Below are 24,485 nucleotides of genomic sequence, written 5' to 3' on the forward strand. Positions count from 1 at the left end.
ATTAAATTGAATTACACATGCTCATTTAAAACTCTGTATCTATGTTACTATATATATTAAATATATATATATATATATATATATATATATATATATATATATATATATATATATATATATATATATTTAATTTAAAAAATTTTTTTATAATGAATAGTAATGAGTAGTTAGTAGTTATAATGAAAAGTAGGAATTGTACAATTTTATCCATCACTTAGTACTAAAGAAAAGATTGGCAAAAATGCGTGCCAAAATTATTTATGTATGGAAAACGCAGTGGAACTCCCCATATATCGTGGCAGATAGAGGTCACTGACGCCATCACGAAAAATACGGAGATATTTTAGAATAAAGGATTGTTGATAGGTGTTGGTCTTTGCAATGTTCAAAGCAAATGGGAATCTGTTTGGGTTTCTGCTGTTGATGTGAGATAACTTAGTATTAACAGAATAGCATGCGTCAGCAAGGATCTTTTTAAGAATAATAATGTAGATCTTGTCTAGTAACTCTTCAATAGAAAAATTAATATTTAAGATGCTCGAATTGGTTATATCAATTCCAATAATGTTTAGAGCATTTTTATGGAAAAGCTGCATCTCTTTTTTTGTAGCAGGACTACACGAAGTAAAAACTGGAGCAATAAATATCAAGTGACTAATTGCTTAATATCTATAGGCTAGTAGAAGGTTGAGCTGAGTGTGTCTGATTTGCTTTAGATGTTTGAGTAAATAAGGAACTAATTTTATACTGTTGTTCACATTTATCCATTGTTCATTCCAATCAAGATTCTCATTCAGCATGGTTCATAAGTGTTTGTGGCTGTTGACTTTTTAAAGCTCAGTATTGCTGAATACAAAAGAAGATATAACTATAATTTTGGAGCACCTAGGATTAATTCTAATGATTTTAAATATAAAGCTATTAAGTTTCATTCCATTTACAACAGACCATAGTCCAAACACCATTTATAATAGATTGAGGTAAGTTGGCCGGATCTTTATCATAGATTATATAAGTTAGGAAGTCATTAGCATATTTGGGAGAATGGTTTCAGAAGCGACTTTTTGTCGTTAATGTCAGAAATAAAGAGAATGAATAAAATTAGACCAAGAAAACTACTTTGAATTACTCCGACATTTATACATTTCCATTCAGTGTTGAGATCATATTGTTTAACTCTTCGGCGAAGATTAGATAAACATGCTGCAATCCAGGAAGTGAGCCAACTAGGTAGAATATTTATTAGCTTTAGCAGTTATTTTTCAGACTGACAAGGTTAAATGGTTATGCAAAATTAAGGTATATTGCAAAAATTGATTTGTTATTATCTTTAACATAACTCCAGTACTCTATAGTTTGAATAATAGCGTCCATTGTACAAGATCCTGGAAGCCAACCAAACTGCTTGTTTGAGACCCATATGTGCTTGGTGTGATGAATAATGAAACTGATAATAATGCGTTCAAAAATTTTGCATAATGCAGATTTAATGGCAAACGGACAATCAGTAATGGCAATCGCAAATCAGATATATATATATATATATATATATATATATATATATATATATATATATATATATATATATATATAAATATATATATATATATATATATATATATATATATACATATATATATATATATATATATATATATATATATATATATATATATATATATATATATATATATATATATATATATATATATATATATATATATATATATATATATATATATATATATATATATATATATATATATATATATATATATAAATATATCTGATTTGCGATTGATTAATACATAAGCTGGCATTTTTTTAATTAAAATATGCGATGGAACTTTTTAAAAAATGGAATTTTTGACGTCATAAAATATCCTTTATTTAATTTTTGTATTTATTAACTTTTTAAAGCTACCACAATTTACTAAGTTACCGCAACATGAGTTAAAGTGAAAAATAAACATAATTAACTAAAGAAATGTACACATTTTAAATGTAAAACTTTTATTTTGCTTTTTTTTTTTTCTATACCTGTCTAAAATTTAAAAAAAAAAAAAAGTCAAAAAAGTCAAGTTGTAGGTGATTTCTGCTCCTGGAATTTTTCGCACTTTTTTAATTTAGTCTAGGTGTTAAAAGTTTAAATTATGATTAAACATAAAAACTAAAATCTAACTTCTAAAGCACTTCTGGGTTTGTCCATTGGCCAATATTTGTCTACTGGTGTGAGTTGTCTTCAGAAATTTAACAAACAGAACAGAAGTGTCCAGTCTCAGTAAATGACTCCAACTAAATAAACTTTTTTATTTACAGGTTAGTAAATATAATGGTAATAATAATGATAGTCCTGTTAATTAGAATTAATGAGTGACTCTTGTATGGAATTTTTTGAACTATTTAGTATAATGGTTGGCGATGATACTCCCTTCAACTATTACACACAGTTAGAATATTTGGGAAAATACATTTTTTTGTTGAGCATAAATCATTAAAAGTTTGCAATATATTAAAATATAAACGATGTGTTGCTTATAAATTTCAACTATAGCAGTTTAATTTAGTTTTTTTACAGGTCTTGTTGAAAACAGATATTGTATAAAGAAAAAGGTGCTGAAAGAAGTGGTTTTAAAAAACATTTTTTATTGTGAAGATGATTCACGATTAAAGAACAGCTAAAATAGTTGCTTAATAAAAATGTAATTTTTGCTTTTTGTTCAAAAGAAATAAGCATACAAAATTATATAAATTCCTTTATATGTTAAACAATTTTATAGTAGTTTTGAATTGTTTCACAAGCGGGCAAACCTTATGGGGCCCAGTTGGAAACCGCGGTTGAATACCGCCGGGATCCCGGATTGCATCTCATATGAGGCCCTTACAGGTTAATAGAATGAGATCCCGGAGGGTTTTACCTTATGGTTCAAAAATACGGGATATGTATGGGACCCAAACAGTTTAACCGATGGACATACAAATGGGCCCCGAACGGAAACCGTGGCCATGAATCCGCGGATCCTGGAGGTCTTCCCTCATGGATCCAATTTGACAACCATTACAGGCCCTACACAGTATCCATATCAAAATGCTGGCTGGATACTTATACCATGTAATAATACTGTAATAATAGTCCATTCAAAATGTTAATTTTATGTTATTTGAATGTCAGGCATTTATTACAGTTATTAATTTTATTGTATTTATGACAGAGTTTGTAAAGTGTATCAATTATGAAAATTATAATTTAGGGGTAAAAAAAAAACCAAACAAATAGAAGTATATAAATTTAAATAAAGAGTAGAAATATTAGAACTTAATAAACATCTCAACAAAATCATAGAATAATTGTGATGGATTGAGGTATTACACTTAAAATTTTTGTTGTTGTTGTATTTTTATGAATAAATTGGTCTGGTACATCAGAAATATTAAAAAATAGTTTGTTAAAAGATCTTATTTGTATTCAGGACCCTCAATCAGCTCCTTTTTTTTTATTTCAGAACGCTAAATCACAACTCATAGGCAAAAAGTTTGTTGCATTATGCTTATAAATTGCTAATTATTATAGTTTCACAATTTTTGTAGCTGGTGAAAATTGAGTCTACAGAAAAAAAATTTTACAACATGATATTCAAATTTTAATAATATTAACAGTGTGTATGAAAAGGTTAACAACTAAGTTTATTTGTGGCTTGTTTATAATGTTTAAGAATTGATTACTTTAGACATCTACCATGGGGTATCACACAGCAAGTAAAAATCTTTAGTAAAATTAAAAAAAGTTTTTTTTTACTGGCATTTGTTGTGATATGCATACTTATTCTTGTTTAATTTATCGTTATTTCATCGGTAGCCATAAAAAACAAGTTTGATATATGAGTTTTTAAAAATGCTTAGATATATTTTTGTACTTCTTTTGTTTCTGATACAAATCGAATTGTGGAACTTTTTCAAACATCAGATAAGGTAATTTTTATTACAATTTTTTATAATTTAGTTTTTATTTAAGATATTATTTCATTATTGAATTGTTACAAGTTCTTTCTTTTGATAATGATATCAGATGTAAATAAAATAACAAAATTTCTGCTAAAAATCTGTTGAAAAAAGTAGAAAGAATCTTTTAAAAAAAAGATATTTCTTATAATCAGTATAATTAGGTTTTTTCTTATTTTTGCATTATTTATGTTATTTTTTAAGTTATTTATTTTATCTTTAAGAAATTGACAAAAAGTAGCTGAAATTGAAGTGTGAACATATGTACAAATAACAACAGTATCACAAACCAAAGCTTGGTAACATTAATTTATTTTAAATCTTAATAATATCATAGTTGTATATATGCGTGTGTATTTTATGTAAATATACTATATTGAAAGACTATATTTAAAAGCTACTTTGCTATAATAGAAAACTTGAATATTGAATTATAATATAATAAAAATTTTTTTTGTGTGTCTATTCATGTCTATTTCAATTTCTATTCAAATCGTTTATGAAGCTTGCCTACAAATTGAGCAATATAGATCTCCTAACTATGTTTCTTTGTATAAGAATCCCTACGGGAATTTGTTTTTTAAAGTTACGTTCTAAATCTCTTTTAAACGTTTTTAAACGTCTTTTAAACATTTACATAAGAATGTTTAGAAGACGTTTAAAAAACATTTAAAATACATTTAGAGCGTAACCTTTAAAACCAAACACCTGCTGGGATTAGTTTTTATATCAGATAGGTGTAAATTTTTTTTATTTTATTATGGTAAGCATCAATGTGTATTAATGTAAAATATCATAATAAAATTATCCCCAATTTATAAATATAATATATATTTTGTTATAATAAAATCTTGCCTACTTTCTCTTTATTTTTATAGAATGATTTTTCTTTAAAATATTAATTTTTTTTAACGGAATAGCAAAATCTTATTTCAACAGATTGATTGTTTTACTGATGTTATAAATCCTTAGTTTTAGCAGAATAATATCAACTGACTTAATAATAATTATAATAATAATAATAGTAATAATAATAATAACAATAATAACAATAATAATAATAATATACAATACTGTTGAGATTTAACGCCATGTTAAATCTTTTACAGACTAAACAAGAAAGTTAAATATACTCGATTAAGTCATGTTTAACTTTAAATAGTTTGAGATTTTTAACTTCCACTGTTTCAATTAGCAATTTGTCCCAGACTTTGACAGTGCAATTTGTAAAAAAAATCTCACAATTTCGAATCCCTCGAATATTTGGTGACGGACCTGAAAAATTTACAGAGCATAAATTTTGAGGAGATTTTTCAAAGATATTTTCTATATTTCATAATACCATTTGTACATTTGCAAGAGATCTCCTCGTAATTTTCGTTGTTTTAAAGATGTCAATTTCATTTTTTATAGTCTTTCATTGTATGATAGAGGACGTAGCTCAGTTACGGGAATTGTTAATCGTTTTTAAATATTTTCTAATATATTTATATCTTTTTCAAGAGAAGGGCTCCAAACCTGTATAGTAAAATCTAAATGCGGGCGTATATAACTACAATATCAAAATTGTTTAATTCCCTATCTTTATACTTAAATAATTTGCATAATACCAAGCTTAAAAGGGTCATCCATAAATGATGTCAGTGTTTTTTCTCAATTTTTCGATTCCCCCTCCCCCTTTGTCAATCTCTGTCAATTTTTGGCCAACCCCCGTTATAAATGATGTCAGTTATTGTGTACTTCCTTCCCCCCCCCCCCCTTAATAACAATAAAAATGTATAAAAACTATTGACTTTTTTTTCTGACAAAATTATACATTTATATAATAGTAGATCTCATCAAATTATACTCTATAATAGTCTAAACTCATTAAATAATCAACTAAGCAAGTATTATATATCTTTAAAATAATTTTCCCATAGGTTGTTGAAGTGATCATCAATTGAAACAATAGGTAGGGAATGCTCTCCGCGCTCTAAAAGGATATCGTATTCTTGAGCTACAATCAAATTTGTTGCGTCAACTTCATTTGCATCTAATCATTCAGCAGTTTCCGAACTCTTCTGCAAGGCGATGACTGCCAAAAATTCTGTCTGACGCTTGGCAGCGATAGGAACAGGTTAAACTCTTTTGATTAGAAGGAATGTTATAGCAGAAGAATGGAAAGAAGCGTGATTTTTCAACATAGCTTGAGAGGCAAAGTAGATATTGCACTTTTTACAGATTCTATCAGCTAGGCTAGACTGAATTGATGGACAAAATGCATCATACCGCAAAATTGGAAATCCTTTGGCAGTACGAGGAAGAACACTTTCAATGTTTGATGCAATGAGCATAAAGACGGATGATGGAAACAATTCTTTTGCTCCTTCTGAGACATCTACTGCTTTGAGCCCGTCTCTCGTTTGGTTGACAGGGACAGGTGGCAGAAAAAATCTTGCTCTAATTAGAGTAAAGTAAGAGCTTCTAATAGTCCGACAACAAGAACGATTTTCACACTTCACAATTTGAGTAAAATATTGACTTGTACGAAGATGATCAGCAATCCAACGTTGATCTTGTAATAAAAGGCTCCCTGACTCTAGCTCTAACCGTCAATTTGTAGATAAGACCAAATATCAGTCGACCAAAACCCAGTCGTGGTCCGGGAGAGTTACCCGGTACTCCAAATGCTGTTTTTTTGCCGCTGTGATTCCAATTGACACTCTAGCCTTGTCGTCTTGGCTAATGAAAAACACTTCATCTGGCCCTAAAATAGAACAAACTTTTTCCACATGTTATATAGTCTGAGGACTGATCAATCTTTTGACGTGCCTTTTGTCTTCTACTGAACAGTCAATGTTTTGACGTGCCTTTTGTCTTCTAATGTTCCGTAAATTTTCGGAAGTAGACGAGTATAGAGAGCGCTCTTGTTGATTGCAAATCCAACTTTGTTCATTTCGGATGCCAATTTATCGAGAGTTTTAATGCTCTAAATAATAAAGAAATACATTTGGATATAATTAACTTTTTTACAGAAAACGGGATTTATTTCGTAAATTATATTCAAATCAAATCTTGAAACTAGTTATTAACATTTTAAGGGTATTTACAATAGTGCAAGTACTAATTAAGAGTAAAGTTCTAACAAATACAATATTAACAAACATAGCTAAACTATCATTACCCGAAGAACCTCTGACCGACGTCTTTCATCAACGGACGGACCATGGAGAGCAATATCCATAATCGCCTTTTAAAGAAGAGGTTGATCTACTTCCAATGACGGTTGACCAGGTTTCTTTCTGTCTTTTAGTTTTTCTTTGACTTCTGGATGCTCCAAGCAGATTTCCTCCATTCTAGCTTTTATCAGTTCTCTAGTTTTCTTCTGTTGAGCTTGATCATACTTTTTTTTGGCCAGTTCTTTACATAGATGAGCTAGTTTATTCTTTTTCTTTTTCAAATCATCTTCTTTAGCTTCAGCAATGAATCCACTTCTCTTTCTATTCTTCAGTCCAGCAACTTCACAATTTAAATCTCAGAATTGAGTCGATCTTGAGCCACTGTTCTTGCATTTTTTTGATTTTTCGTGGTCAACAAACTCAAAGTTAATGCACTTTGTTGATCATCAATAACAGATCGCTCATTGGTGGGCTCAACAAACTGTGAGGAACTCTTGTCAAATTCAAGTGGAGTATACGTGGGGGCAGACTGTTTTGGAGTATTGGCCCAAAATGATAATTGCTTGCTCTTGAACTTCATTGCCTTTTCATTAAATAAATTGATTAAATACATCACTTTTGATTCAAGATCCTTATGCACCAGTTTCTCTTTTTTTCAATAAATTCCATATGCTATGGACTTCTTTCTGGATATAAGTCTTTTTTTTATTGGGATGAGCATTTCCATACGAGACCATCAATAAGTTAAGTAATGCGGTTTTATCCATACTTTAATATTGATTTACTAGTATTGTTTACATCACAATCAGAATAATGATTTTGCTCATTGTTAGCGCAAGCTTTTTAAAAGAGTTTCTTCAACCCGCTAGTGAGAAATTAGCGTTTCGAATTTTCAATAGACTTTATGTGTTTGCATTGCATCACGTTTTACAATCAACTAGAGCGCAATTAGAGTTTCGTATTTGAAATAACGACAGTTTAATTTCAAAAAAAGACAAATTTATGAGTTTACTTTTATGAGTTTACTTCGAACCACATTTTATAATCCGCTAGGGAGCGAATAACGATTGTGAATTTTATATACAAAGAGTTAATATTTCTAACATAATTTGATTCGCAGTCATATGGTAATATATTAGTAAAACGATAGTAATTTTTTTTTTACGTTAGTAGTTTTTATTTATTGTCTCTGGGAAACTTATTATACTAATTTATGATATTATATTATAAATAATGTAATAAAATATAATATCAAATTTCCCGCATTTAATATTAATTTCGCCACAAACAAAACATTATTTCTCTAGCATTAAGTAGATGTAAATACCGTTAAAATTTGCTCATTAAAACTAAAAAGAAAAATTTAAGTTAACATCATTTTGTCCTCATTATCGTAAATTAGTGTCAAACTTTCTAGCACTTCCACCCCCCTTCTTCTTCTTCCTAAATTTACTTACATCATTTATGAATAACCCCATAGTTTGCAATAGATGATCTTTAACGGATTAAATAGACTTTAAACCGTTAAATATCTAATCTGTAACTTTAACGGAAGTTCCGTTGGTGCAATAACGGCGGATTGATTTGTTACCCAGGCCTTTGTATACAACTGCTTGTTTTTTGTTTTTTGAGTTCATTTTTTTTACACATCAAAGCAAGGTAAATGTGAAATTTTATTTATATTTTGTACATGTCTTACAATTTATTTAGTATAACAACAAAAGTAACAATATACTTATGAGTATGAAATAAAGCTCTTTTCTGTTTTTGATTATCTAATAGCTTTTTATATGTGACTCTTAAGCACAATGAGACTTTGCCAAACTGAAATTTTTCGTTAAATTAAGTATACAAAAATATCGCAACAAAGAGCGGTTTTTTGATGCAAGACCACATAACCTTCTGCAAGTTTCCCGCGTTCTATTTGCAGCGTTACTTTTTTATATTTATCATTTGTGCTTAATTTAGTACTTGTACCAAAAAAAGTTCTTAATATATGTACAATATTTTATTTTTTATATTGTAAACGATTCAGTTTATATTTATAATAATGTAATTGTAAAACTTGAACAAAGAAGCAAAAAAAAAAAAAATTTTATTAATGCACTTTCATATATACATAATACTAATATACAATTATGCAACTATATTAAAATAATATTACATAGTAATATAAAATTATATAGTTGATTATACATTTATACAATCAATTATACATTTATATAATCAATTAAACATTTATATAATCAATTATACATTTATATAATCAGTTATACATTTATATAATCAATTATACATTTATATAACCAATTATTGTTACAAGCTATCCAGGTCTGTAAATACGGGTCTTGGTAAGTCTAATCTACACCAACCGTTTTTATGCATATTCCTTACTTACTTTACTTTTAGTTTGCATAAGTAACACTATACATATTATCTACCTTTTAAAGCTATGAATGAAAAAATAATTTATAACATGATTTACTTTAAAAAATTTTGAACGGGTCAGTAATCGTTTCGCATACCACTATTTGTCAGCAGTTCCAATATAAATACGTGAGGCGGGTATTCTAAATATTATTTAAAACACCCGCTATAAATGTCTTGATTAATCACAAAACACAAACAGTTCAAAAATAATAAAAAACTTAATTGACATACGCTTCTTTAACAGAAACTGTAGACGTTTGCTAGTTTATTATACCGTTTTAGATACAGTTAGAAACTTCCCGCTAACACAAACCATTGAGTCTATTTTCAAACAATTAAAAACCATATCAACCTCATTTTGAAAAAATACTGGAATAATACTTAGGCTCTTTTAAAAAAAAGCGATTCTATTACAATCGGTTTAAAAAATTTTAAAAGCATTTGGAATTAGACTTAAAAATATGTGGAATAATAAACTCACCATGACCCGTATAATACGAATCATGGTAAGTCTATTTAACACCGACCATTTCTATACCTTATCTTAAGTAGCTATATTAAGCTACTAACTTATTATACTTACTAATATAAACTTATACTTATACTACAACTTATACAAACTTACCAAACCGTTTATTGAAATAACACGACCATATGGTCGTGTTATTTCTATAATTTTCAGTAAGTGGTAGAAAATTAAAGTCTGTAAAATGTTTGTTTTGAGTTAACATTTAACCCTTACGTTCCGAAGTACGCCTTTTGGCGTTTTTAAACATACCTATATATTTTACACAAAAACTCAAAAACTAAAGGTTGCATTACGTTTCTGACTTTCAATTTCAAATCAATGGTCCACAGCAGTCCGTAAAATCAACAACTTGATATGGTTGTATTATAAACTTTGCTTATGTTTTTACTTTGAAACAGTTAAATTTTGACTTCCTGGTCGCTTGGTGGGAAAAAGATAGCTAGATAACTAAAGGCGTGTTTATAACGTCTAAAAAACGTATTGCTACGTATTTTATACGTCCTGAATGCAACTTTTACCCATACGTAGTGACTAGCTAGCTATTCGTTAGCTAGTCGCATGGCCAACTACACGGGTTTCGAAGTAGGATGGGGGGGGGGGTTCACAGTTGTCAATTTTTAAAAAAAGTCTTCTTCATTTAAAATATTGTTCTTCAAAAAAAAAGTAAGGGGGGGGGGGATGACTTATCCCCGAACGCGCGTGTCGTCGGCTCTGAGTTTATTTCCCACCGGGTTGCCACAATCCCAAGTTAAAAATATTGATAAACTCAAAAATAGTAAGAATAATGTTTTTAATGATAAATAACTGATTTTTCACCCTCTAAAAAATGAAGCGTTGATTTGATGTTGATCAACGTTGATTTTGCGTTGATATTAGCGATCAACGGCGATCAACCATAAATGGATGTTGTAGCAACAGCAATGTTATCAACAGCAAATCAACGTTTATTTACAAACACTGAGCGTTCGTTGATTTACTGTTGACAAAAAACAAATTTATTGAGCCGTTTACTAACAGTAATTTGCTGAGCATTTTCTGCTGGGATTTTTTTTGTTATTTTTGGTGGTTATAAAACGTTTGTTCAAATTTTAATTGTATTATACGGTATAAAATGAGTATAAACTTATTGAAAAACATATATTTTATTAAGTAATTATTTTTTCAGTTCTTGAATAAAGATTATCCTAATGAAATTAGGGTGGTTTTTTAACTATTTGAGGATAATAGAACATCTTAATATAAATATTTTAACAATTTAACATGAAAAAGTCACAACTTAGCAGCAATTTGGCTTATTAATGCTTATTATAATAACATTACTATTATCATAGCAGATTATTAATGGCTGCAAGTATTTGCCTGATAAATTCTGACTGCAAACTTAAATCATATAGTACAAAATGCAATTTAAATTGATTTTTTCTGTATAAGAGTAATAATGCCTTTATTTTTTTTTCTTTTGTGATGTAATAAAATAAAGATAATAATGCCTAAATATGACAGAGGCCTATATATGAGAGAATTTATGAAAGAAAAACGAAATACTGAAAAAAGAATAAAATATCTTCTTGAAGAGTGCAATATTGTTGGTAGAGGAAATTGCGTTCATCTAGATTTAGACATTCAAAAGATTTTTGAAGTTTCTGAAGATGTGCACAGAGATATATTGATGTTTTCAATCACTTCGCCAGAAAATAAATTTTGTTTAAGTAAAGTTGAATCTAATTATTGTGATGTTGATGACATTGCATTTAAAAATAGTTTATACAGTAGTATTGATACTCTAACTTCAACAAAAGATTTTTTATATGAGTGGTTATTAAAATACTGTATAAAAGATGATGCTTTAAATGCACTTTTATTTCACTTAAATAAATTTACTCCATCTATACCAAAATGCTGGCAGACATTACAAAAATCTCTTCAAAAAGTTAATGTTTTATATGTCAGTGGAGGCGATTATATATATCTTGCAGTTAAAAGTGCAATTGATTATTACATATCAACAGTTGGAAATAAGGAAAAGCTTGATCTAATTGTAAGTATTGATGGTGCACCTATGTGCAATAGTAAAAAGACTTCCATTTGGCCTATACTAGTTACAATTAACAGAAAAGGATCCTATGCTGTTGCAATTTGGCATGGTCAGGGAAAACCAAACAATTTGGATGAGTGCTTTGAAGATTTTATTCTTGAAATGAAAAAATTGCAAACTAATGGGTATAAACAGCTGCTGGTGACTATTAAAGCTTTTGTTTGTGATGTGTCTGCAAGAGCATTTGTTAAATGCATTATAGGGCATAGTGGCTATCATAGCTGTGAAAGATGTATGGCAGTTGGCACACAAAAACATGGCGTAAGATTATTGGAAACGACTACTTTACTTTGTACTGACATGGCTTTTAAAAATAATTTTTATAAAGAAGGTCACCAGCTTGAGAGTCTTTCTCCACTTGTTCAGTTAACTTTCCCAATGGTAACTGAATTCCCATTAGACTATATGCACCTTATATGTCTTCGAGTAGTTAAAAAACTTCTAATAAACTGGTGTAAAGGTCCCCGATGTATTAGAATAAGTCAATCTGTTAAAGACAGTATTTCAAATGAACTCATAAATTTACGAAGTTATACACCATCCAATTTTCAACATAGACCACGCTCTTTAAATGAACTTGAGAAGTGGAAAGCAACAGAGTTTCGATTATTCTGTTTTATGCTGGACCAGTTGTTTTAAAAAGGAAAAATAAATAAAACTATGACTTATTTATTTCTCTTTCAATTGCTATGCACATACTGCTTTCTAATAAAATGGCCAAAAATGAATTGTTAGTGGCATTTGCTAAACAGCTGCTTATATAGTTTGTCAGAGAAGTACACATTTTGTATGGGGAGATCTTGGTAACATACAATGTTCATAGCATGATTCATTTAGCTGATGATTGTGTTAACTTTGGAGAGAGTCTTGATCATCTATCAGCTTTTCCTTTTGAAAACTTTTTGGGCTGAATTAAAAAAATGGTGCAAAAATCACATCAGACTGTTGCCCAAATAGTGAATCAATTAGATGAGAGAAAAAAGTTGGATATTTTTCTTAGAGAAAGGAATGGTAAAGAAATTTCTGCCCAAGTGGTAAATAAAAAGATCACATCAAATCTATGAGACAGATTTTATTTTATTCAAGACAAAGGGTTTATTTTAGTAGAAGAGGTTTTGGTAGATCTTGTAAAATGCAAGGCTCTAAATCCTCATTCAGTTCGAAAGTTGTTTCCTGATTGTTTTGAAACATCTTATTTAGACGTTTGTTATGTAAATTCATTAGCCAACCTAAAAACAATTTTTCCGAAAAAAAAAGAACTTTTGAAGAAAGGCTTGATGATACCTGTTTAAAAAGGTGGTTATGCTTTTTTTGTGCTTAGACATTGTGATATTGCTTATGATCACTGATTTCTTGAATTAAAAACACAAACTTTGATTATACTTGCAGACCATCAATTTTTAAAGAATGTCTGTGCATGTGTCATTTTGTAAAATTTGTTGTAAATTTGTCAAATATGTAGTTCATTGAACAAATTTAAAGTGAGTTTAATGCATTTTAATTTATAAATTTTTTGTGTGAAACAAATATCTGGTATGCTTATAGAAATAATAAAATATTTACACTGGTGTTTTACATTAATAAATCTAAAAAGTGTTTTACAAAGTTCATTGTTTTTAATCTCTAATGTATTTTTAATTTTATTTTGTAACTTATATAAGATTGTTTAGAATTAAATTGCACCAGAATATTGAAATTTCATTTACCATTGTTGAACTTTAAATGAAAAAATTAAAAAAGTGGAAGTGATTGCTAAAAGTTGGATGAAAAATGATGGGAAATGCTTCTGGCTGCCATTTAAAAGTTCCGCTGCGATTCGTAAAGCTGTCAAAACCTTGCAGGCATCAACCTCTGATTGGAAGATATACCTTGCTAGGATTTTATACACTACAGGTTTGCATATTACTATAAAAAAATGTAAAATAATTGAATTAGATATTGAACTGTATGTTTTGACCAGGGCACTGAAGAGGATAATCATGTGCTGGTGCAAATTTATTTTAGGCCTGCTTTACAATATGACTATAGTCTCATTTAATATACTTATTTTAAATCCAATATTCCAACGGGCATTTGTTTAAATTATATGTTCTGAATGTCTTTAGAATGTTTAAAGATGATTTCCAACGATTAAAAAAAGTTTTTTTAACTATGTTTTTAGTTGTTTTTTTTTAACTTTTAGTGTTTTTAAAAATTAAAAAATTCATTAATTTTCATGGGTTTTTCATTAAAATTCATTAATTTTTATGCGGTGCACCAATTGCACTCCATTCTCATAGGACCTGCTTTTGCCGCAAAAATTTCAATTACATCTTCATTAGATATTGATAAATGATTTTATGTACATAGATTTGTGTTTATGAAGAAGCTCAGTCACACTTAGAGAAAGCAGCAGATACTTCAAATATTGAAACTGACATCGAAGAGAAAAAAGGGACAAATCAAAAGTAAATTTTACTAAAATTAGTTTTTAACAAATAAAAATTTTGCAATAAAGAATTACACAAATCATGCACTTTTTTTGTTTATAAAGTAAAGTTTATATTAAAGGAGAAAGACAGCAATGACATTTTGTGAAAGTGATTAAGATATTGTGATTGGTGATGAAGAACTATATGGAAGATACTATTTTGATAGTTCAAATAGCTAAAGAACATCTAACGTGATTCCAAATATAGCAGGTTAACTATTTTTGTAAAAGTAAAATAATGGTTTGTTAAAATAAAATGCTTTTTTTTTAATTGAATTATAGATGTTTTTAAATCAATATCAACTCCCCATTTACACAGTGAAATAGCAAGCTTTTCAGTTGCTGAAAATAACAATGACTTCTCGAAAGAAACTAATCTATCTCAAGGGAAAATGATGTTGTCTTCAAATATATTGGTAAAAAAAAGTCCTAATGTTGCTTTTGTTCTAATTAAAATCTGTGTGCGTGTGCAGTAAAAAAATTAATAGAAATCAGAACTATATGTTATAGAATATAATTTTGTTGGCAAATATTTTATAAATATATGTTTGTTGACAAGTTTAAATAAAAATCACTATATAATGTTTAAAAGTTTTATTTAATTTTTGTATGTATAATTTATCTATACCTAGGTAGAAAATGGCTCTAAAAATTGTGTTTTGGATAAAGAGGATAGCAAAGAAAAACATTTGTCTTGCCAGGGTAAATTAAATAAAAGTTTTATTTATTTTTTCCATTTAGGTAATTTTTCATGGTTAATTTTTTACAAAATATTTTACATAAATAATAATAATATTGTTTATTTTACTACATTTTTTTTAAAAGATTTTCAAAAAAGATTTGCGTTGAGTTGCGTTGAGATGGCAAAAATAGTTAAAAGAGAAAAGTGATTCAAGAGTCAATTTTAAAATTCCATGTATTGAAATTAAAATAATTTCATTCATATAGAATAAACATAATATGTGTTCTGACCCTTAAGTAATTTTTATTTTTTTAATAATAGATAAGTTCTCTTAGTCGTTGTGGAGGTAATATAAATCGGCTTTTGCTTTCGGAAAGTTGTTGATGAGCGAGGACGCTGGGGCCTGTTTTAATGTCTCGGGTGGTTCATTGAAGATAAATTTTAAAACATACACCCTGTATCATATGATAGTGGGTAAGAATGGTTTTATGCATTTTTTTAGATTTTTTATTTCACAGTTTTGTTTATCCTAGTCAGTCATTTATGTAACTATTTGCTATAATTTCTGCAGTTTGATTTTTTTCAAATTTGATTTAAATTTTTGATTTAGATGCGATTACACGACAGTATCATGATGCAAAAATTTGCGAATGTGATTCAGGCATTTCGAAATTTTTAAGTCAATCAAGAACACGACTCAATCGAAAAGTTTTGAAAATGAACAATGCTGCAAACGCTAAATAAATTGTTTGAAAATGTAAATTTTGTGTTAAATTCAATAAAAAAACTTTCTTAATGTAGTGCCTACTTTCTTTCATTATTCTTTTGAGTTAGCTTTGAATTGTTCTATCAATAACTTTTTTGCTAAATCCTTTATTTACAGCCTGTTTTTTACAAAACAAATTAAGATTTGAGCAATATGTATAAATTTTATATACAAATATTTTATATATATATACATACATAATATATATATAGATATATATATATATATATATATATATATATATATATATATATATATATATATATATATATATATATATATATATATATATATATATATATATATATATATATATATATATATATATATATAAATTATAAATCAGTAGAAAATCACTTAACAAAGTTTTTTTTCATTTAACACTGTGTTTCATAAATAAAAAGACTCATCAGAAATACTGAGTTTTTTATTGATGAGTGCATTTCTGATGAGTCTTTTTATCGATGAAATACAGTGTTAAATGAAAAAAAATTTTCTTAAGTGATTTTCTACTAATTTATAATTGCTCAGTTCTTTTAAGAACATTGAGCTCTCTATTTTGTAGAATACATTTTAAAGTTGTTTAAATATATATATATATATATATATATATATATTTCGTAAACTGTTGATATATATTTTTTTGATATATGCATCAAAAAGCGATATCAAAATACCGTCGGCTTTTATAAAAATCAGTGTTGAATCACCAGGAAAAAATGATTGTTTATTAAATGTTGAAAAGCAACATTCGATCAACGTTTTTTGTAAACACCAAATCAACGTTGATAAGTGGCTAACATTTTGGACAAAAAATCAATATGGAATCAATGTTGACGAGAAACATTGAATCAACATCAAATCAACGCCTCATTTTTTAACGGGCATGACTGTATATATATTTTTCTATTTTTCAAACCTTAATATGTTTATTTATGCTTATGATTTAAAATCTTAAGTGTTATTTACACTTCTTATCAATTTTGCTTCATAGACATTATTTATGTATAATTATATGTAAAAAGTATTGAAGAACATGTAATAAAGCTTTATTTAATTAAGGTAAAACACAAGTACTCAATATAAAATAATAATAATGCTTTATTTAATTAAGGTAAAACACAAGTACTCATTAACTCAATTTTTCAAAATATGAAAAGAATAAAAGTGTTATTAAAATAATATGTTTTATTTATTCCATTTAAATATGCTTTAGGAATGTTAAATAATTTAATTTTATTTCCTACATAAATGTTTCCGCCTTTTTTTTTTCAATAGCGATTTATTTATGCAATATATTTTCAAACAGAGTTATTTTCTAAAAGCAATTTTTAGAGACACAATTGCTGCTTTTTCTGAAGCTTCTGTGTATTTTTTTTGTCAGCATGGAGGACCTGGTGTAGCACCTCTTTATCAAACTGTAAACAAATTTATTGATTTTTTTTTTCTTTTAATCACGGAATAAAAGTAAAAGATTAAAAAAAAAAAAGATTTTTTCCTATAAGAAAAAAATCATGTGTTGAACGCGCATACTTTTACCTAAGCACTTTAATTTCTTTATCGTGACAAATAGGCAAAAAACTTCTACCGCTCTCTTGATGTTTATTGAAAAAGCTTTTTTACAAATTCTCTCCTTTTTGTTTGTTATTGTATATAATATATTTACACATGTTATGTATATAATATCAATAAAACTTTAAAAATGTTTTATTATTTTATTTTAAAAAATTAAAAAAATTGAAAAAAAAAAAATTATTGTGCAAGCGACAGGATTTAAATCCTCGCATTGTGCTTCGGAAGCTCAGGCACACTATTCTGCCAATTTTTAACACTATTTAATAAACAAAAGACGAAATTTATAAAACGGCATATAAATGCTAAAAATCAAAATTAATGAGATTTTGCCGCAATTCTTTATAAAAGTAAAAATATCTATAGAACTTCAAAAGTGTTTTATTTTGTATTTTAAAATATCGAAATAAGTTAAAAAAAATAAGTGGAATCGCAAGGTTTGAAACCACGGCATTTCAGTTCAGAACGCTGCGAGTTAACCACTTTGGCCACTAAGGCGTATTGTTTGAAGATTTTAATACTACTTAAAAAACTTTACAGAACGGCAAAGAAATGCTATTAATCACAATTAAGGAGATGTTGCCGCAAAGAAACTTTAGGTTAAAAGTAAAACTTTAAAACTTGATATATATTTTAAAGTTTGGTATTTGCATACACTTTTTTTCACATTTTCTAATACATATAATGCTGCGACTTTTTTTTGCTTTGGTGTATTGGCTGCTGTGAGTTCTGCGCAAACAAACACGAATGAGTAACGGCAGCAGCAGGAGCATTAAATTCGATATTAAAATATTATACAATTTTTTAATCAATAATGAGATTAAAAAAAAAGAAGAGCTTTTCGATCAATCTACATGCCAAGTTGCCATGTGCAGCCGTGGTGCAGTGGTTAAAGTTCTGGCTTAGAACCAAGAGGTCTATGGTTTAAAGCTAGCTCAGAACCAGTGAGCAAAATTAGTAAGAAAGGAGGTGTGAACTTTCTAGTTAAATGCTCTCCCGTGGTGCTCTGTAATAAAGCTGCAAGTACTTCTGGGAGTACCTTAATAAGCCCCCTCCCTCCTTCCTGACAAAAATGATTATAATATGATGCCTAAATAGTTAAAATATCCTCTTTATTCTTTTCTCTATGAAAATTCAAAAGTAATTTTTCTTATATTTATTAGAATAAGTTAAAAATTGCATCAAATATTTATAGATAAGTTCAACAGTTTGAACATCTTTACATAATTGTTATATTTACTTTTAACATCGTCAAAAAGCTTGAAAAAAAAAAAAGACACCTGACAAAACAAAAACGTAAAATTCTAAATTCTTTTGTGTACTCATTTATGTTTCAGGGACTGGAAATTAGAATATGCTAGTAATTCTTTTAAAGAACATTAAACTTTATTTTAATGTTCTCAAGTATGCACATTGATAAAAGTAAGAAAAATAAATTTTCAAAAATCAAATTGTAATATATCATTTTATAGCTTAAACATTCAGCTTTTATAAAATGTATATAATTTTGTATAATTACCATACCGTATAGAATAAGCCGCAGAATAAAAAGGTTTTTTTTTTTTTTTTTTTGTGTTACTAATAAGTATAAAATGTATGTTAATTTTAAAACCTCTCTTTTTATTGCATAGTTCAATAAAATCAAGTATTATCTTTCAAATGAGCTATTAAAACACTATTTTGTACGTAAGTTATGTCAAATAAAATGATTTAACATGACAGCGTATTTAAAGTACTTGTTTCAGTAAATTTTCACTTATATAGTCGCATACTTTTGCGGTCCCAAGCGGTCCAGTAATATGAGAATTGAAATACATTGTTCCATTTGTATATTATCACTATAAATTTGGTTTATAACCAGCGAATGTCCGCCTGGTCTCTGATAATGATTTTTACAAGTTAAATGATGTATTCGATTTTATGTCGCGAAAACATTATATTGCGTATTTTATTCTAAATGGCTGTGTAATAACTGGATTTCAGCAAGACTAGATTAGTGTTACAAACTTGTTATAATATTAATATATCTTAAAATACTTATTTATAAAGTTTTGTAAATGTAATTCATATTTATACAGTTAAAACATAAAGAATATTGATATTTATTTATACATAATACAAGAAAACTTGAACTTTGCAAATCCTAATATTTTGGATGCTATAACCTGTCTAATTTCATAAAGCATCTTTGACAAAGGTATATATATATGCAAAAACTCTAAAATTTGTTTTAAAAAAAATAACAAACAATGGCTACAAAATGAACAGATATTAGTTTAACTTGTAATTGATAATAAGAAAATTCTACTAACTGCTTCCTTTGATAAAGAAAACTTTGCTCTTATCCAAATGTGGATAACATTTACTACTTAAAGTATCACAAGTGAATTTTGATACTTTAAGTAGTAAAACAAAAGGAAGACGTTTGACGCCATTAGTGTTAAACACTTTTGTGTTTTGCTTTGAGTATGGCTTGAGCGATATCTAACGCAACACAAAAAGCATTGGAAACCGATATGAATGAAATTGATACCAAGGACAGGTAAAAATTTACAACAACTTTTGATACATTTCGAATGAGAATGACTTGACTTTTTGCAAGGGTCACACTCTTGTCATATTCACACCCTACTAAACTTGTCATACTCACACTTTACTAATTTTTAAAAGTACTAGTAATACTACTACTATTTTATAAAAAAATTTTTCTCTAATTTTATTAAACAATGAAATGTTTAAAAAATTGTAAGTAAACACAACGGAAAGTTTTGTATTCGCCCTGAGTATAAATATAAAAGCTTTTATACATGTGTTTTTATACGTGTTAGTAAAATGCATAGAGGGTTTCCATGGTATTTTTCTTGTTAGAAACATTTGTGTCGCATACAACAGTTTGTTATCATTTGAAGAGTGCTCTCAATAGAATAGCATAACATTTATTCTATAACGTTTTTTTATATGCTTACAATATAAATAAATACGAAATATTTAAATATTTAAAAAGTTATTTCTCATAAATATAAATATTTCAGAGAATATATTTTGCTGTTAAATAAAATAAGTTACATAAGATTATCACGTAATAAAATATATAAACAAATAAGACAATTTAAAAAAACAGACCGGGACTCAAAGAAGATATGGGTGATACAATACCACCACAATCTTTTCATAGAGCCCCTTGAAAAAATAAAATGTCGTCAAAATGTTCAAATAAACTGCAGATAAAAGTAAGATGTAAAAACTTCAAATTTAAATACTCAAGGATTTAAAATATATTCACCATTGCATAAATAACTACAAAAGATATGTACAATTAATTTTTCAAAGAATAAAAAAGTAAAACTATTTTGATAAAACTTAACGGAGTTCTTGTAATTCCTCCGAATTAAAAATGTGTTTTTTTTTTTGCTAGCAACTTAAATGAGTTTAATGATTTTACCATATTATCTTTTTGAGCTTCTTTTTTTTTTAAATAGTTCCATATTTTTGGTCCGCGAAATGCTATTGAACACTCAACGCCGTTAATGCATGTACTGGAAAATACACGAAATTTGCGTTTTTATAACAAGGTTGTGTTTTACTGGATTTTTTTTAACCCGAATAATTTTTTTTTTTTATTTTTTTTTTTATCCTAGCGCTTTAGTTTGCCTAAAATCAAACAAAGTTAATTTTTTTTTAATTACTTAAGTTTAGATATAAAATTTTCCTTTATAGTTAATGAACCATATTTTGGTATAAAATGGTGCTGCTCTTAATGAAGATAAAACATTAAATTGAGAAAACAACTTTTTCAAACAAGTTTTGAGTTATATTTTTAATTTCTAACCAGTCATATGTCTGCAAACATATTAAAGGTCGAAAAAAATTAGTTATTTCAAGTTTAAAATCTGCTTTTTCCATTTTATATGAAAGTTTTTATTAATATGAGTGTGAAGAACACACAAATTGACATACGACTAGTTAGACTTTATTAGTTAAACCTTTTAAGATTTATTTAAAAGTCTAAGCTCAAAATTTAAACATTACTGTGATGTAAACCACCCCTATTTTATAATGCCATAAACTATTTAACTAAAATTCCGGTCTTTAAATTACCATGGTATATTTAAGTGAATAAAATATATTTTTAATTTTTTTTGTAGAAAATATGTATACATATTTTTTTACTCCATCGCAAAAGATATGTTGAGTTTTAAACATTATTTATAGATATTATTTAAACTTAACATATCTTTTAAAACTTAACATAAATTGTTTATAAACAAAAGTTGCAGACCGGAAAAAAAATATGTTTGTTACCACCGAGAACAAACAAGACAAAAAAGTTTGAGAACTTGCATTAACGGCGTTGAGCACTCAGTATACTTGTTTAGTTTCTTAGGCAATTTAAAGAAATTTGATTGGTTTGTTCTAAGGAAATACATTTCATTTATATTTTTTTTAAACTTACAATTAAAATTTACTGGAGTTAGGTCATTTGTAAACTTATACATAAAAATTAGGTGTTGATAAATATTTATTTCATAAATAATCATCATTTTCATGTCAAGCATTAAGGGTTTCGTGTGCTCCCTTCTTTTTTTTCCGTATATAATTCTAAACGCATGTTTTTGAACACTAAGTATTTTTTTAAGTTTAGTAGTTTGCGTGCTGCCCCATGTAATATTGGGATAACTGATAAAACAATGAATTAAAGAGAAGTAAATTAATTTAAGACATATAATATTACCATAAGGACGAACTCTGTACATCATGCCGATGGCTTTACTAACTTTTGATTGTAAATATATAATATGGGGAAGCCAAGATAAATGCTTGTCCACAAGTATCCCTAAGAACTTTAAAGAGTCTTCCTGTTTTATTTCTTTAAAAAAAGATTGGGTAGTTTGAGGGGAAGGTTTACTTCTTGCGACTTTTTATAAAATAATGTATACTTTGTTTTTTTAACGTTTAATGAGAGTTTATTTGCTTGAAACCAATCATTTATCTTATTTAATTCAAAGTTCATGTCAGCATAAAGTTGCTTGATACTATAGTTGGAAAGAAAGAGATTTGTATCATCAGCAAACATAACTGGGTTTAATTTCACTGATGCATTACTTAAGTCGTTTATATAAACTAAGAATAAGAGAGGGCCTAGTATTGATCCTTGGGGTACTCCACAGGGGATTTTTTTTATTTCAATATAAATTATTTCAATGTAAATTTCTCATTATATATTATATGTCTTAAATTAATTTACTTCTCTTTAATTCATTGTTTTATCAGTTATGCCAATGTTACATGGGGCAGCACGCAAACTACTAAACTTCAAAAAATACTTAGTGTTCAAAAACATGCGTGTAGAACTATATAACTATATGCTTGACATGAAAATGATGAATATTTATGAAATAAATATTTAACAACACCTAATTTTTATGTATAAGTTTACAAACGACCTAACTCCAGTAAATTTTAATTGTAAGTTTAAAAAAAATATAAATGAAATGTATTTCCTTAGAACAAACCAATCAAATTTCTTTAAATTGCCTAAGAAACTAAACAAGTTTACAGAGTGTTCAATAGCATTTCGCGGACCAAAAATATGGAACTATTTAAAAAAAAAAGAAGCTCAAAAAGATAATATGGTAAAATCATTAAACTCATTTAAGTTGCTAGCAAAAAAACACATTTTTAATTCGGAGGAATTACAAGAACTCCGTTAAGTTTTATTAAAATAGTTTTACTTTTTTATTCTTTGAAAAATTAATTGTACATATCTTTTGTAGTTATTTATGCAATGGTGTATATATTTTAAATCCTTGAGTATTTAAATTTGAAGTTTTTACATCTTACTTTTATCTGCAGTTTATTTGAACATTTTGACGACATTTTATTTTTTCAAGGGGCTCTATGAAAAGATTGTGGTGGTATTGTATCACCCATATCTTCTTTGAGTCCCGGTCTGTTTTTTTAAATTGTCTTATTTGTTTATATATTTTATTACGTGATAATCTTATGTAACTTATTTAATTAAACAGCAAAATATATTCTAAACTAAAAAAAAAAAAAAAATACAAGTCTCTATTCGGATTTTGGCTGTTACACCTAAACTTACATTTGTAGAAGATTTTTTTTCTGTATAACATAAGTTATTTACTTAATTATCTTTTAAAAACTGTAAAGCATTTCATTTGGACATAATAAAAACAAAAAAAACTTTACGTGAGTCCCTTCAAAAACGTTCAAAAAACTTTTCGAAACACGTTTGGTCACTGTTTCTTATGGATTTCAAAAAACCAATTCGTCAGTATAAAGTCCAATTCTGAATAATAATCAGTTTACAATTGAATATTTCTTAAAAAAAGTCCCAAGGGGTACTACCCTCATCGCCTTTTCCTCCCTAAAACCCACCACTGGTAGAACAATGTTGCAAGCCCTACCGTAACCTCGTGTAAGTTGCAAGAAAGTATTTTATTAAACAAGTGAACAAAATCTTATAACACAGTAAAAAGAAAAACATTTTAACACAGAGAGTAAGTGTGAAGGAAGCTTTAGAAAAAGAAGTCCGAAAGTGTTGGACAGAAATATCAAGAAGCCAAAAGTTGGTGAAAAATGTCAATCATCATCTTAAAAAAATGTAGACAATCAGACACGTTATAGTATAAAGCTGGTATAAAATATATAGCGTTTGTATTTATAAGATTAAAACAGATTTATTCAAGCATTTCAATTTCAAATTAGGTGTGGCTTACCTCAAAAAAGTCTAAAACAACATTTTTAAGTAAATGTATGC

At 27.6% G+C, this 24,485-nt stretch overlaps 2 protein-coding genes across 3 annotated transcripts in view; one reads left to right on the plus strand and one right to left on the minus strand.

The window, feature by feature from the left end:
- Positions 1-24,485, minus strand: part of LOC136084618 (uncharacterized) — a 68,045-nt gene that overhangs the window by 39,844 nt on the left and 3,716 nt on the right. The gene's annotated exons all lie outside the window — the stretch shown is intronic.
- LOC136084617 (uncharacterized) lies at positions 10,118-16,162 on the plus strand. Of its 2 annotated transcripts, XM_065804938.1 has the most exons (8): positions 10,118-14,107; positions 14,564-14,661; positions 14,765-14,895; positions 14,967-15,100; positions 15,317-15,386; positions 15,510-15,600; positions 15,688-15,840; positions 15,977-16,162. In XM_065804938.1, the coding sequence occupies exon 1, from the start codon at positions 11,606-11,608 to the stop codon at positions 12,851-12,853; it is 1,248 nt and encodes a 415-aa protein (XP_065661010.1). In that variant the 5' UTR covers positions 10,118-11,605; the 3' UTR covers positions 12,854-14,107; positions 14,564-14,661; positions 14,765-14,895; positions 14,967-15,100; positions 15,317-15,386; positions 15,510-15,600; positions 15,688-15,840; positions 15,977-16,162. The 2 variants fall into 2 exon arrangements, with proteins under 2 accessions (XP_065661010.1, XP_065661009.1); XM_065804937.1 differs by lacking the exon at positions 15,510-15,600.

This window comes from Hydra vulgaris, chromosome 09, assembly GCF_038396675.1.
Source record: "Hydra vulgaris chromosome 09, alternate assembly HydraT2T_AEP".
Lineage (NCBI taxonomy): Eukaryota > Metazoa > Cnidaria > Hydrozoa > Anthoathecata > Hydridae > Hydra > Hydra vulgaris.

Bases quoted from the DNA above. Each gene is read 5' to 3' on its own strand.
- LOC136084617 (XM_065804938.1), top strand. From the start codon at position 11,606: ATGCCTAAATATGACAGAGGCCTATATATGAGAGAATTTATGAAAGAA.